Source organism: Tasmannia lanceolata, unplaced genomic scaffold (assembly GCF_043159265.1).
Source record: "Tasmannia lanceolata isolate RefF3 unplaced genomic scaffold, GAP_Taslan_0.1 ptg000020l, whole genome shotgun sequence".
Lineage (NCBI taxonomy): Eukaryota > Viridiplantae > Streptophyta > Magnoliopsida > Canellales > Winteraceae > Tasmannia > Tasmannia lanceolata.
In genome coordinates this window covers 5,772,216-5,786,003 of record NW_027518697.1, presented here as the reverse complement: position 1 = coordinate 5,786,003, position 13,788 = coordinate 5,772,216, and the positions used below count along the sequence as shown (strand labels likewise).

General features: G+C 36.5%; 1 protein-coding gene across 3 annotated transcripts; it reads left to right on the top strand.

Moving 5' to 3' along the window:
- The first annotated feature begins 3,459 nt into the window (after window positions 1-3,459).
- On the top strand, window positions 3,460-11,976 carry LOC143854036 (ADP-ribosylation factor 2). Of its 3 annotated transcripts, XM_077363750.1 has the most exons (7): window positions 3,460-3,616; window positions 5,050-5,209; window positions 7,049-7,119; window positions 7,227-7,346; window positions 10,506-10,624; window positions 10,723-10,804; window positions 11,670-11,976. In XM_077363750.1, exons 2-7 carry the CDS (start codon window positions 5,062-5,064, stop codon window positions 11,673-11,675), a joined length of 546 nt encoding a protein of 181 aa, XP_077219865.1. In that variant the 5' UTR covers window positions 3,460-3,616; window positions 5,050-5,061; the 3' UTR covers window positions 11,676-11,976. The 3 variants fall into 3 exon arrangements, with proteins under 3 accessions (XP_077219865.1, XP_077219863.1, XP_077219864.1); XM_077363748.1 differs by lacking the exon at window positions 11,670-11,976 and having other exon boundaries at window positions 10,723-10,831; XM_077363749.1 differs by lacking the exon at window positions 11,670-11,976 and having other exon boundaries at window positions 3,517-3,616; window positions 5,054-5,209; window positions 10,723-10,831.
- The last annotated feature ends 1,812 nt before the right edge of the window (window positions 11,977-13,788 follow it).

The window sequence follows — 13,788 nt, the reverse complement described above, 5'->3', positions numbered from 1 at the left end:
CTCATATGCTACAGAGTTGAAAATCTTAGAAGAGGTGGTTAGGGAATTGGGGTCAGTGGTTATAGAAGGATAGAAGGAAGAGGAGGTTTACCTAAGAATTGAGAGAGATAAATGATAAAATACTAAAAATAGGAATTGTTTGAAAAAATGCATGACTTATCTTTACTAAAACATACCCAGAAGAATAAGTTAAAAAAATGAAAGGTATTTTGATAAAATATTATAATATATTTCGATCTATCTGTCCCACGGGTGTTAGTTGTCTGGAGCTAATAGGAAATAATTTCTGATCCTATAATAGGGATCCTAAATGTGTTCATGGATCATCGTAATGTGTATAGATCATATACCATTTAAGTTCAGATTCCGAAGGTCAATCTGACGATATGGGTCCATTGACACCCTCGCACCCCTACAAGAGAGGGGTAGCCAATGTAAGAAAAGTGGGTGAATATATTACCTTTTTTTTCTTTTTTTTAAAATGACAGTGTCTGTGAGATGGATAGTGTATTTTGTTAGTGGTATATGTGGTTGAAGGAGATTTAAGATCTATAAGTGGTGATGCTTCAAGACGCGTAATCACTTTTCTTAAGACAATATTCGCCCCCACCAGTAGTGTGCAACAGGGATCCGCGAATTGCCTCCAACATACAATGAAGCCTTGTAAGAATGTCCTACAAATGTCTGACGACGCTTTGCACAGGCAGAATCAAACCCAAAACACCCTTTAAGAATTACAAGCCTTAGAGAAATTCACTAAAACTATTTCTACAGAAAAACAATATTTAGTGTATTATTTTGTATAAAACTCATTCCTTAGAACAAAAGAGTAAACAAGAAAGTAGGGGAATTTCATGAGAGAAAAGTCCAGCAATAATTAACTCTAAAAAGACAAATTTTCTGCTCTTTTTATAGAGCCATAGATGTCTTTTCAATGTGAAAAGCATCCCTTCAAAGTACCATTTAGATTGGTTGTATAGTGCCCGTTAGATCGCACCTCTTCGCGATATAACTAATTTGGATTATCCAGAAAGTGTCCATTGAGTTTGAAACCATCAATGACTGTTGGGAAGCAAAAGGACACAAAGAGATTCAAATTTGGAAGTGAAAAGATGTGTCCATTTTTCTCCCAACGGATAAATTTTCACGCGGCCATGGTAACCTGGTCGACCGCGGCCGCCCACCGATATACTTCTGGACTTTTTATTTTTACGATCCAAAGAATTGCGGTCGACCGACCATAACTTTCTGAAAATCCTTTGTATTTCCAGATTCCAATCCGCGGTCGCCTAGGAACCCCCCGTCGACCGACTATATCTGAAAATCTTCTTTCTATTTAAATATAACTTGTGAAAATCCTTTTAATTTTCAATACTATTTTGAAAATCTCTAACATATTTCATGAGATTTTCTACACAATCTGATACTGATAGAGTTATTCTTGTAAGCAACTTGCACTCACATAAAGATATTAGTAGTATCAGAATTATGATACTTCAATATTTAAGCTAGAAATTTGAATCACAGGTGAATTGAAGGGAATGAGATGAGATTTAGGAGCATTACCAACGAAGAAGAGGGGGAGATGATTGTGACTGAACCTGGTCTTTCCAAGCTGCCTACGTACCCCTTTTTTGAGGATCAAGTCTAACGTAGTTCCATTATGAATGTGAGGGTCTCCTTTTATAGAAAATAGAGTCCACGATAGTTAGAATCTCACTATTTTTAGGAGTCTTTACTGATTGGTCAACTTCCCCGGGAGATAAGTTTATATTTATTTTTGATAAAAATCTTATTTCCTTGTACAATTAAGTTGCTAACAATAGGTCTCTTTAGTTCGAAAAATCACCGCCTTAGAGCATATTGCCTCTCTGAGAGATGGTTTCCCGATTATGACGTTGCTATTTATAAGGAGAGAATAGTATTTCGTTCCCTTATCCCGTAGGTCGGTTTCTAATTAGTTGGAAGTGTCACGTGTCGTTCATCAACGGTTAGTGCCGATTTTACCCCCAACCGTGTGTGGTCGTATAGTAGTATTTTTCATAAAGTATTGTAGGGTCCTGCTGCATAGGATGATACGAGCTATCCACTTCCTAGGCCACAACATAAATAGGTTGTGTCCCAAATTCATCTGGGGCTGTATAGTTAAGTATTTTATATTGTGCGTGACCCTATAGTTCCTTTTTTTTTCCAAAAAGTATTGTGCCCCAAAAATCATTTCCATAGGATAATCCTAGCCCTCTGGTCTGTAGAGGAATTGCACATTATGAAAACCTCTGCAGGTTGGAGGGTTAGGATCATCCTCGCAAAATGTTTTTTTTTGGGCAGAACCGATTTATGTGTGGCCCAACAAATGGACGGTTTGGATTATCTTATGGAGTAGGGTGTACAATTCTTTTATTGAAAAATATTGGACTATACAGCCCTATACCATATAAAAACTCATATTTCATCATATCATGCCGTTTGTGCTTGATTGGTGGAGATAGCAATATTATATGATTGTGGCCATACAAACCCGTATTTTAAAAAAAGTATAGTACGACCCACTCAAAAGGTTTATCCAAACCGTCCATTTGTTGGGCCACAATGTAAATAGGCTGTGCCTTAAAAATCATTTCCATGGGATGATCCTAACCCTCAGATCTATAGACGAACTGCACATTATGGAAACTTCAGTAGATCGGAAGTTTAGGATCATCCTAGAAATGATTTTCAAGGCACCACCTATTTACGCTGTAGCCCAACAAATGGACGGTTTGGATCATCCTATTGAGTGGGCTGTCCAAAAACTCGTATATCATCATATCAGGCCTAGACTTGGCAGAAAGTGACCCGGACGTGCGGGTCCACCCGGCCCTTCAAACTGGGCCGGGCCGGGTGAACGAGCAGGTGCCCGTAGAGAAGTACAAAAGTTTTATTTTGGCCTTTTTTCCGGTAATTGTCATAATTTTTTAATTTTATTTTGGCCTTTTTTTCCCGTAATTGTCATAATTTTTAATAGTCTTTGTAGTTTTTTTGGTAATTGTCATATTTTAATACATTCTTTTAGAATTTTTTTTGGTAATATTTCTACTTTACCTCCATTTTTCCGTAAATTTTCATTTAAAACTTAGTACCGCATTATTATTATATATTACTATTATTTATTGCTAGCCACCTTTAGGCAAATCGTACTTCTGATCTTTGCAGCAAAGGATGGGTGACGAGACGAAAAGCCTTGGTGAAGGTGGCTAGCGAATTCCTCTGCAATAAAAATACGTCAAAAATCTGGGTGACCCGCGGGTCTACCCGGCCCGTACGGGCCGGGTCAAATACGCTCCGCCCCGCCGTTTGCCAGGTAGAATCAGGCCCGCTTGTGATTTCGATTTTCGTGGTGGGGATAGAAGTAAGGAAAAATTGCCATGATAAAACAGATGACAAGCCACTTTACCACTTTACCTGCAGTGGGGTCCACCAGAAGGGTGTTTTCGTTATTATCAGTTGAATAAAGGGTCATCTTTTTTATTCTCTCTTGTGAGACTTTCATTAGCCCCATATTCGTTGGTTAAAAAAGCAAACTCCGTAGCTTTCTCTGTCTCTGCTCGAAGGTTTTTAGGGCTTCTTTCTTCAAAAGGTGAAATCCTCTGTACAAATTTTCGATTTTCTTCTGCCAAAACCTATTCGGGGTTTAGAAATCTGTAGATCCGTTAACATCATCTGTATTCGCTAATACCATCGTGTTTTTTTTTTCAATTTTTTTTCAATTAATTTCTGATCTTACTGGAGAGATCTCTGAGGTTGGGCTAGGTTTTGGAGATTTAAATTTCTTGTGGATTGATCTGATTCGTCTAATTTTATTTCTTATTTTTCTTGAGCATTGACTCTTGAGAAATTGGTAAGTTGAAATCCTCTGCGAATTTTTGTTTGTTGGAACCCTATTTATTATTATCTTTTGTTTGTCTATGATCTGTTGATCTGAATCATTTTTATCCGTACTGGCCATTTTAGTTTATTGGAACCCTATTTATTATTATTTTTGTTTGTCTATGATCTATTGTTCTTAATCGTTTTAGATCCGTACTGGCTATTTAGGTCTATTCGGAATTTCGTGTGAATCGCCTCTTTTGAAAGGTTTCTGGATTCAACTGGTTTGGATTTATTTGGGATCAAGCTGATTCAAGGTTTTTTTTTATATTATTATTATATTTTAAATTGTGGTTCTCTTTTCGAAAATGCTGATATCTTAAAATTCTCCTTCTGAATGCTATTTTTTCGTCTTTTTTCTTGGGGTTTTTCTTTGATCTCAACCAGCAGAGCTATTAAAATTGTTTTGATCTGTAGGCATTTTGATTTGTCTGAAATTATTTGTTGATCGCCTTTTTGGATGTTTTCTGGTTTTAATGTGAGTTTTCGAAGGGATTAATGAAGGTGTCATATGGTTTGGAGTCGAGGTTTGTCTCATATCTCATGTTTTTTTAATTTTGTTTGGAATAATAGAAATTCATAAAAAGCTCAAAGGCAAAAGAGGGACCAAGAAGGTTGCCACAAACAGAAGGGTTTGTCTCGTATTTCATGACACCGGTTGGATCTGCTGAAAGCAATAATTTTTGGTTTTAATTTGATTTTTTTAATACATTAATGGAGGTGTCATATGATTTGAAATCAAGGTTGGTCTCTTGTGTTGTTGACATCGGTTGGATCTGTTGAATGCATTTGCAAGGAATAGTGTTTATTGAAGAAGTTGAGGTTATTTTGTTTGGATTCGGTACCGAAGCGTGAAGTGTATTGCTGTGAATTTTATGTGTTTATTATATTCTGTCATTGACCTTGTGGGGAGATTCTGTCTGTGTGGGCGCATTCTTACCTTTAGGATTCCTCCTTGAAATATCATCTCTGGGAATAAATATGTTTTTATCTTATGGCGTTGTTTTTATTTTTTTGGGGTCATGTGTAGTTTTTGATGCTTATGATCTTGTAAGGGTTTTTGGTGATATTGCTACGGTTTGCTGTTTCTAATTGACCCAATTTAATTATCTATTTTTTTTTCTTTTCTGATGGATCTCTTAGCTAGACAGAATCATGGGGCTGACTTTCACGAAGCTTTTTAGCCGGCTTTTCGCCAAGAAAGAGATGCGTATTTTGATGGTTGGTCTTGATGCTGCTGGTAAGACTACCATCTTGTACAAGCTCAAGCTGGGAGAGATTGTCACAACGATTCCCACCATTGGTAAGTAGAAAGTTTGAGGAATTACGATAATGTTACTTTACTCATTCTTTTTCTCGAAATGCTTATCCCAATATTACATGATTTAATTGTTTGTGAATTGTGGCCTTTTCATACGAAATTATCGAATGTCTATTTGGTTTCCATAAGTATGCTGAGTTGAGAAATGATTTTGATTTTTAGGGTTTGATGTCAACATGCTTGATTTGATGTGTTGTGTTTACACTAGATCTGTCCACGTGGACCTAGAACTCTTCCATTTCTGTTTTTCCTTATTCAATTGTTGACGTGAGTATCATTCAAGCTTCTTACCCATAATTTGCTAACTTGTTGTTGGATAGAAAATCTGTGTCTCACCTATCATTTAGTGGTGTCAGTTGATGGTCCCAAATCCTAATTGGCTCTACAGAAAAAATGGTGAACGAATAAATCTTAAAAGCAGAACAATTCTGTATATTTGATAGGCAGTATACAAAGAAATAATAGTGGAAATGAAATAAAAAAATATTGGGAGTTTATTAGTAAAAAGGTATTGTGGTACGGCAGTACCATTAAAAAATAAAATAAAAAAGTATTGGGGTTCACCCCCTCTTTTGATGGAAGCCACCCATCATGGTGATTCTTTAAATGCTCTCTCTTGGGCTGGAAATGAATCCTTGGGGTCATGGAGACTCTCCAACACCATTAATGAGATCAGGGAGAAATGTGTCCATAATGTTCTTCTTTTCCCTTATCACGCATACCCCAAAGTGCTGATGAGATGACTGATTTGCTGGCCAAAGGGTGTGTAACCAGATCTGCCCTCTATAATTTTTTCCTTTCTGTTCTTCCCAATAAAGTTATTAACCGTTTAAATAAAAGGTGTATACTGTGTAATCAAAGCAATATGTGTGAAACTCTGCTTCATGAGTATTGAAAACAAGCCCACTCTGATTCCTTCCCCAAATTGTGAAACCGAATTGGAATAAGACCTTAGGTTGATCTTTCATATAAGCAATGTTTCCATTTAATATTCTACTCCATTCATCAATACTTTGTATATAGTGATGTCGGCTCTTTGGTGAAGTTCTAGTGTGGCATGCCATTGCCACTGCAAATAATGACAGCTTTGGATGCATAACCATAACCAATGATTCTGTTTGGGATTATCCCATTGAGAATTCACACAATGCCTCATTTGTACTTTTTGCTTCTAAAACTTTGTTGTTTGAGAGAAATTTTCAAATGACCATATATGCTCTTTTCAGGAAAGTCTTCAAACCAAGTGTCCATGATGTTTTGTCCCTTTCCTTTCTTAGGGAATGAAGGGCAAGAAGAATAACTTGCAGTTAAACCTTACTTCTGGGTATTTTTTTTGTTATTGTACCAAGTTATGTCATGTCCGGTATAAGTGCTTCCTATTTTCATAGGATTTTCCTATTCCATTTGTCTTTGTGAAAAGCTCATTCTTGTTTTCCAATTACGTGTGATCAAAACTCTTTTCTTTTTTTGTACGTGCGTACGTGTGCATCTGTGCTGATGTTATTTCTTTGAATTTCAAGAGCAGAGGCCATATCGGCTATTATCATTGAAGTACCTCAAATGATTCTAGATGGTGTATTGAGTAGCATTATGTGAACTGAGAAGCTTGTGTTTTTATTTATAAACAGCATTGTCTTCATTTGAATACAGTTTCATGCGAACCACTATATTAATGCCTACAATTTCATGCAAGATACTTCCAATTTCGATGCTTTCCTTGATGAAATTGATAGCAATTTTATGGAATTTTCCTTTTCCTTTCTTCTTTGTTCAGATACCACTTGAATGATTTAAGTAATGCAAACCATTGTTCTTCTTCAGGATTTAATGTAGAGACAGTGGAATATAAGAACATCAGCTTCACTGTTTGGGATGTTGGGGGTCAGGACAAGGTATTGGCTACAGTTTTTATTTCCCAATGATAGGCAATTATTAACTGGGATTTGCACATTTTTAATTTTGTAATGATCAATAAATGCTAATTGTGTTTCTTATACAGATCCGGCCATTGTGGAGGCACTACTTCCAGAACACCCAGGGTCTTATATTCGTGGTGGATAGCAATGATAGGGATCGTGTTGTTGAAGCGAGGGATGAGTTGCATAGGATGTTGAATGAGGTATATTGCATTCATTTCTTGACTAATTAGAAATTTATCGGTATGCCTAAGTTAATGGATGCCTCAATGATGTTCTAGGATATTTGAAGTTGTCTCTTCTGGATATCATATCCCTTCTGGATATCATATCCCATCTGGTTATTTCTTTGGATCGATCTTAATTAATAATGCCTCTACGTTACATGCTACGTTGGAATTACATTCTGAATATGCATTGCATATGTTGTTTTATGGTGACTTATAGCTTTAGAATATGGGGTTGTTTTGCGTCCGATATGAAGGATTATAGAAACTATTGCTCGTGCGATTTGACTATTCAGGTGGCCACATGGTGGTGGTCTGAATCTTCCATCTGGGAGGCCCTTCTTTGGATGGGGAGGCCCTTCTTTGGATGGTCTGTGGTCCAAAAGTATACAGTGGAAAACTGGAAATGCAAGCGGACTATTCCAATCATCAGATCAATGGATTTTTTGTTGATTGTTAACCGTTTTCAAACTTATATTTGCAAGCTACTGGCAGGTGCAGTTTTTGTACCTCAATGGACAACTGAAACAACAAAGGGCACCCGTCCACATCCCATGAGCAAATTATTTTCCCTTAGAAGGTTAAGATTACTTAGTACTGCCAATATCATGGTCTGAAATTTTGTTAAACCTGATCATCTAAGCTGAAGCTACTCAAATGACTATTTCCCCTATCTTCAGTCATATCCCAAAGTTTTGAGGCTTTCACCATTGGTCCTCATTCAACTCATATGGGTCCATTAAGTGGATGATATGTTACATGGATTCTTCTGAATCAATGAAGTACCCGTGTCAGATTTCATTGCTTTAGGATTCATTGGGACACTTCTGGATCTCTTTAATCTATTTTTGTCCCTAAACACTTGAATAAATTTACCGTTATCACACGTTTTGAGTTATATATTTCCTGATAGTAAGTTTCTAAATGTAAATAAAACATTATAATTACTCAACCTACCAAAATTTTCAATATATATGTCAATGTTATCATGTAAAAGAATTAAAAATAGCTGAATCCATGAATCCTTTTTTTTTTTTTTTTTTTTTTTTGCGGTTAGCTGAATCCAACACTTGACACTTGATACCCGTACTTAGGCAGCATATTGGATGGTTAGGACAGGATCATCTCTTCATTGTATATTTTTTTTTATCAAGGATAATCGCTATTGTATATATGGAGGGAAATGATTGCAAGGATGAATTTTCTATTGTCACTGATGAAAATGATATATTTTTATTCTCTACCAAGCCCATCAGCTTGCAGCTTTAACATTGTCCAACAGTTTTTGCACCTGAATGGACCATTGAAGCAATAGGTGTCAATAGTCCACATTGGAGGAGCAAAAATGAATTCTTTAGAAGGTTAGGATTGCCTTGATACTGCGAAATCATGGTCTAAAATTTTGCCAAAACGAAATCATTTGAGCCGAAGCAACTCAAAAGACTGTTTCACCGTCTTGAGTCATAGCCTGAAGTTAAGGTTCTAGTTATTGGGCCTCATCCTCATTCAGCAAGCACAAGTCAATTAATTGGGTGAATAAGATCACCTCTTCACCAGGTTTTTTTCTTTTTTTTACCTAGGGTAGTCACTATAGTATATAAGAGATGATTGCAAGGATGATTTTCTATTCTTCCTGTTTGTTTGAAAATGACCTATTTGTATTCTATACCAGGACAATCAGCATGCAGATCTGACATTCTCTAACAGTCCAGTCCTATAATCATTTCAAGTATCTTTAAATGCAAGTCTCTGGGTGCAAATACCTTTGAGTAGAAGCAGATAAAGTAATATTGACATTATGAGCGCTTCATAAATTGTCTGTACGCTAAATGGTATATAACACTAACAAAATATCACAATATTGAGATTTGAGATTTGAAATTTTATTGCAATCTTGTTAAATGGTATAGTCAATGCACTAAGACATTAAAATGTATGACAAAAGTAGCTAATCCTCCATGAGGTTTTGATATTTTGCGATTAGTCTGAGATTTTACAGCTCCTTGGATAATGAAACTTTGTGCATCTAAAAACTCTTGTTCTGAGAGAAACTCTGAAGAAATTTGTCAGACGTGGTCTGCTGCTGTTGTCTGTGATGGTTCCTGTAAACAGACAATAAATCTGAATTTCATAAATAACTTTAATCAGTGTTCGCCATTTTATGCTTTTACAACATTAGGCACTTGAATAATTTAAACCTAAGAGATTATCCTCTTCCAGGGGAAGGGGTTTGTAGGATGTTGGATGATGAAATTTGGACCACAGCACTTTCGCTTGTTGTTCAGGTTTGCACAGGGAAGAGGTTTAGGGTTACTTCTGATGTGGCATTGGAGGTAGGGTTTTGTAGAGGTCAGAGAGATCCATATATACTCTTCATGGTTTAGATGTGAAATGTGTGCAACACACAGATCTTACCATGACTGGTGAATACCATCACCTGCCAAATGGCACGTCACTTGATCAAAATTCCATGTCTGACACGCGCATACATGCACTATCTCACTCTCATGCATGCCCATCCATCTGGTAATTTGCTTTGCAGAAAGCTTTCCATCGTCTACTGGTATTTTTTACACAATCATATAGTGTTTATGCAATATGTGTATAGTCCAATGCATGCTATACTGTATTAAATAAATAATTTTAGTCGTAAATTGTAATAATGTGCAATATGTGGTGGCATGTTGTGTTTTTGCTCTTGTCTTGGGACTAGTAAATGTAGCACAAGTCAAGTGTCATTTTCAACTCACAGCACAAGTTACACTTAATAATCAAATCTTTAATGGTTTTTTGAATGGTATCAATCTTTATTGTTATCATTCCAAAAAAAAAAAAAATCAATTCTGAGTGTGTAGAATGAAGATGGGGTTCTATGTCATGTCTATATTGTCTTTAATCTTGTTATATTAAATTCCATATTTTATATTTTAAGTATCCATCTTTGAAGTGAATATACCTTCCCCCAATACTATCCAGTTTTTATTTTGTTTTGAATTTTATTTTTCTATTTGTTTTTGGTTTTGTTTTTTTAAATGTTATTTTTCTACTTAATTAAGTAGGGCCAGTTGTTAATATATTTACACAACTAAAAAGAAATGAAGAAAAGGAACTCACATCCATAAACCATCATTGTAGGATGAATTGCGAGATGCCGTGCTGCTTGTGTTTGCTAACAAACAAGATCTTCCAAACGCTATGAATGCAGCAGAGATAACTGATAAGCTTGGTCTTCACTCTCTCCGCCAACGCCATTGGTAACTTTCTAGTTGTACCGCCCCATTTCTTCTCCGATTTCTACAGTCTCTCTCTTCCCTATGATTTTGAAGTTGTGTGTGATCGTCTTTCTTTTCAGGTACATCCAGAGCACATGTGCCACTTCTGGTGAGGGCCTCTATGAGGGGCTGGATTGGCTCTCAAACAACATTGCAAACAAGGTAAGTACTTGAAAACACCATCACCTCTTTTCCAACGACGATTGGAATATTTTGAAATGTGTTGAGAACTATTAACTTAGTTTTCAATTAGAGACCTGCTAGGAAGGCACCTGTCTCATGGAGGTCTCTAACAACCACCCATACTGCCACACACATATACAAGTTAAATTCTGTTACAAGAATACCCCTACGTTAATGATAAATGGCAAACATAGCTGTACTCTGGTTTGTGGTAGCATTATGACAGCTGTTTGGGTAGTCCTAAAACAAGGGTGTTGGCATTGTTTTCCTTTAAAATTTGGGATTTGCTAGCCACCTTTACAGAAAGCCATTTCGCGCCCAAAAAGATTGTGTTGGCATTGTTTTCCTTTAAAATTTGGGATTTGCTAGCCACCTTTACAGAAAGCCATTTTGCGCCCAAAAAGATTGTGTTGGCATTGTTTTCCTTTAAAATTTGGGATTTGCTAGCCACCTTTACAGAAAGCCATTTTGCGCCCAAAAAGATTGTGTTGCCATTTCACGCCCATCCTTTGCATGCAATGACAGCCACATAAGTGAATAAGACAAAATCTGCCAAAAGTCAACATAGGTGGCACATCACATGCAAAGGACGGGCGCGAAATGTCTTTCCATGAGGCGGCTAGCAAATCCCTTAAAATTTACTATAGAGAGAGTCATACGATGCAAGTGATATATTTGCCCCCTTTTCTTCCCCATTCCACCCCTTCCAGTGCGGCTACTCATTTTACACTGCATTGGTTTGGCCTGGGGAGGAAGGAAGGTGAATATATCATTTTCCTATATAAATTGTATGTTTTTTTGTATTTATATATGTTTATCTAATTGTTTCCATTTGCATTTGCAGGCCTGAGATGTGAAGGTTGCTGCAATCTCTTGAGATTTCAGTGGATGGAGTGATAAATATTATGTAGGATTTTCGAGGTAAGGAGGAGAGTAGGGTTGTGTACTTGGGATTGAAATTTGAGAGGTACTTTTTGTGTGTGTTTAATATGTAATAGGAGAGATTTGATGGATTCTGCAACATTACCACCTTTTCATATGGATTTTTTAATCTTTGTTTAAGCTAATACTTTCAGCTGCTACAGAAAAGACTACTACAGTGTTCTCTCTTCACTGATATAGAACTCTTTCCAGAACCATTTTTTTAAAAATGCATTTTATGATTTGAAAGTGTTTCACATCCGTGGAGGGATGCCCAGAATCAGCCTTTTATGTTTTTTGGTTCAGTAAGACCCTTGATCTTGTGATCATCCTAATTCAATTTCTGGACCCCGGCTCAATGTCATCCATTCATTTTTACCATAGCATGGAATTTTCATGAAGAGTTCCTGGCGAGAGCAAACACTCAGACGACTCATCTGCATCTTTTCTCTCAGTGTTCTTGGCGAAGGCCAAAGATCCAAAACCCCTTTGCATCATTTCTCATTCTCTCTGAGTTTATGGTTGGCCAGGACACCTTCACATGTCTTTTCAGTTCATATTTCATGAGGCTTTCAATGGTTAGTGAGATTTTTTCGCTTAACCTGACCAGAGGTTCTGATAAATATAGAGATGTGAAAGACCTTTGATCGCTGGTATGCATGCCAAAGAGAGGCATATGCAGTCCCCCCATGTCTATGATGAAGGAATATTTTTTCATCTTACGTATGGAAGAAATTAAGTTTTAAGAAGAAAGTTTTTATATGGCGTTAGCCTGTATAGTCCAATATTTTAATAAAGTACTGTATAGTCCATTTGACGGACAACGCCGTAAATAAGTCGTACACAAAAAATCATTTCCATAGGATGACCCTAGCCCTTCGATCTATATAGGAACTGCATATTATGGAAACCTCTATAGATCAGATGGTTAGTATCATCCGATGGAAATGATTTTTGGGTCACAACTTATTTACGTAGTGGCCCATCAAATGGACGGTTTGGATCATCCTATGGTTTGGATCAACTAAAATCCATCTTAGACCAAATTTTATCTCCGTGTATAAAGAAAGAAATCTCTTCATTAAAGGGGCAAAAGAGAGATTTTAAGAAAGAAAATCTCTTCATTTACAAGAGAAATCTCTATTATCTTTGCAAGATTGAGTAATTTTGAAGCAAAGACCTAAAAGATGGACGGTTCAGATCAGTTTAAAGTGGGATCCACATTGTCATAGAGGAATCGTCACATTATATTACAATGTGCTTGTCCTACTCCTAATTATACCCTCTACACGGTGACAATTGTGTTAACATGAATACCAAAATTTCAGGAGAGAAAATGACCAAATTACCCATACAAAATTCGGTTCCAAAACGGACACGCGTCAGATTTACGTATGGAAGAAATTAAGTTTTAAGAAGAAAGTTTTTATATGGCGTTAGCCTGTATAGTCCAATATTTTAATAAAGTACTGTATAGTCCATTTGACGGACAACGCCGTAAATAAGTCGTACACAAAAAATCATTTCCATAGGATGACCCTAGCCCTTCGATCTATATAGGAACTGCATATTATGGAAACCTCTATAGATCAGATGGTTAGTATCATCCGATGGAAATGATTTTTGGGTCACAACTTATTTACGTAGTGGCCCATCAAATGGACGGTTTGGATCATCCTATGGTTTGGATCAACTAAAATCCATCTTAGACCAAATTTTATCTCCGTGTATAAAGAAAGAAATCTCTTCATTAAAGGGGCAAAAGAGAGATTTTAAGAAAGAAAATCTCTTCATTTACAAGAGAAATCTCTATTATCTTTGCAAGATTGAGTAATTTTGAAGCAAAGACCTAAAAGATGGACGGTTCAGATCAGTTTAAAGTGGGATCCACATTGTCATAGAGGAATCGTCACATTATATTACAATGTGCTTGTCCTACTCCTAATTATACCCTCTACACGGTGACAATTGTGTTAACATGAATACCAAAATTTCAGGAGAGAAAATGACCAAATTACCCATACAAAATTCGGTTCCAAAAC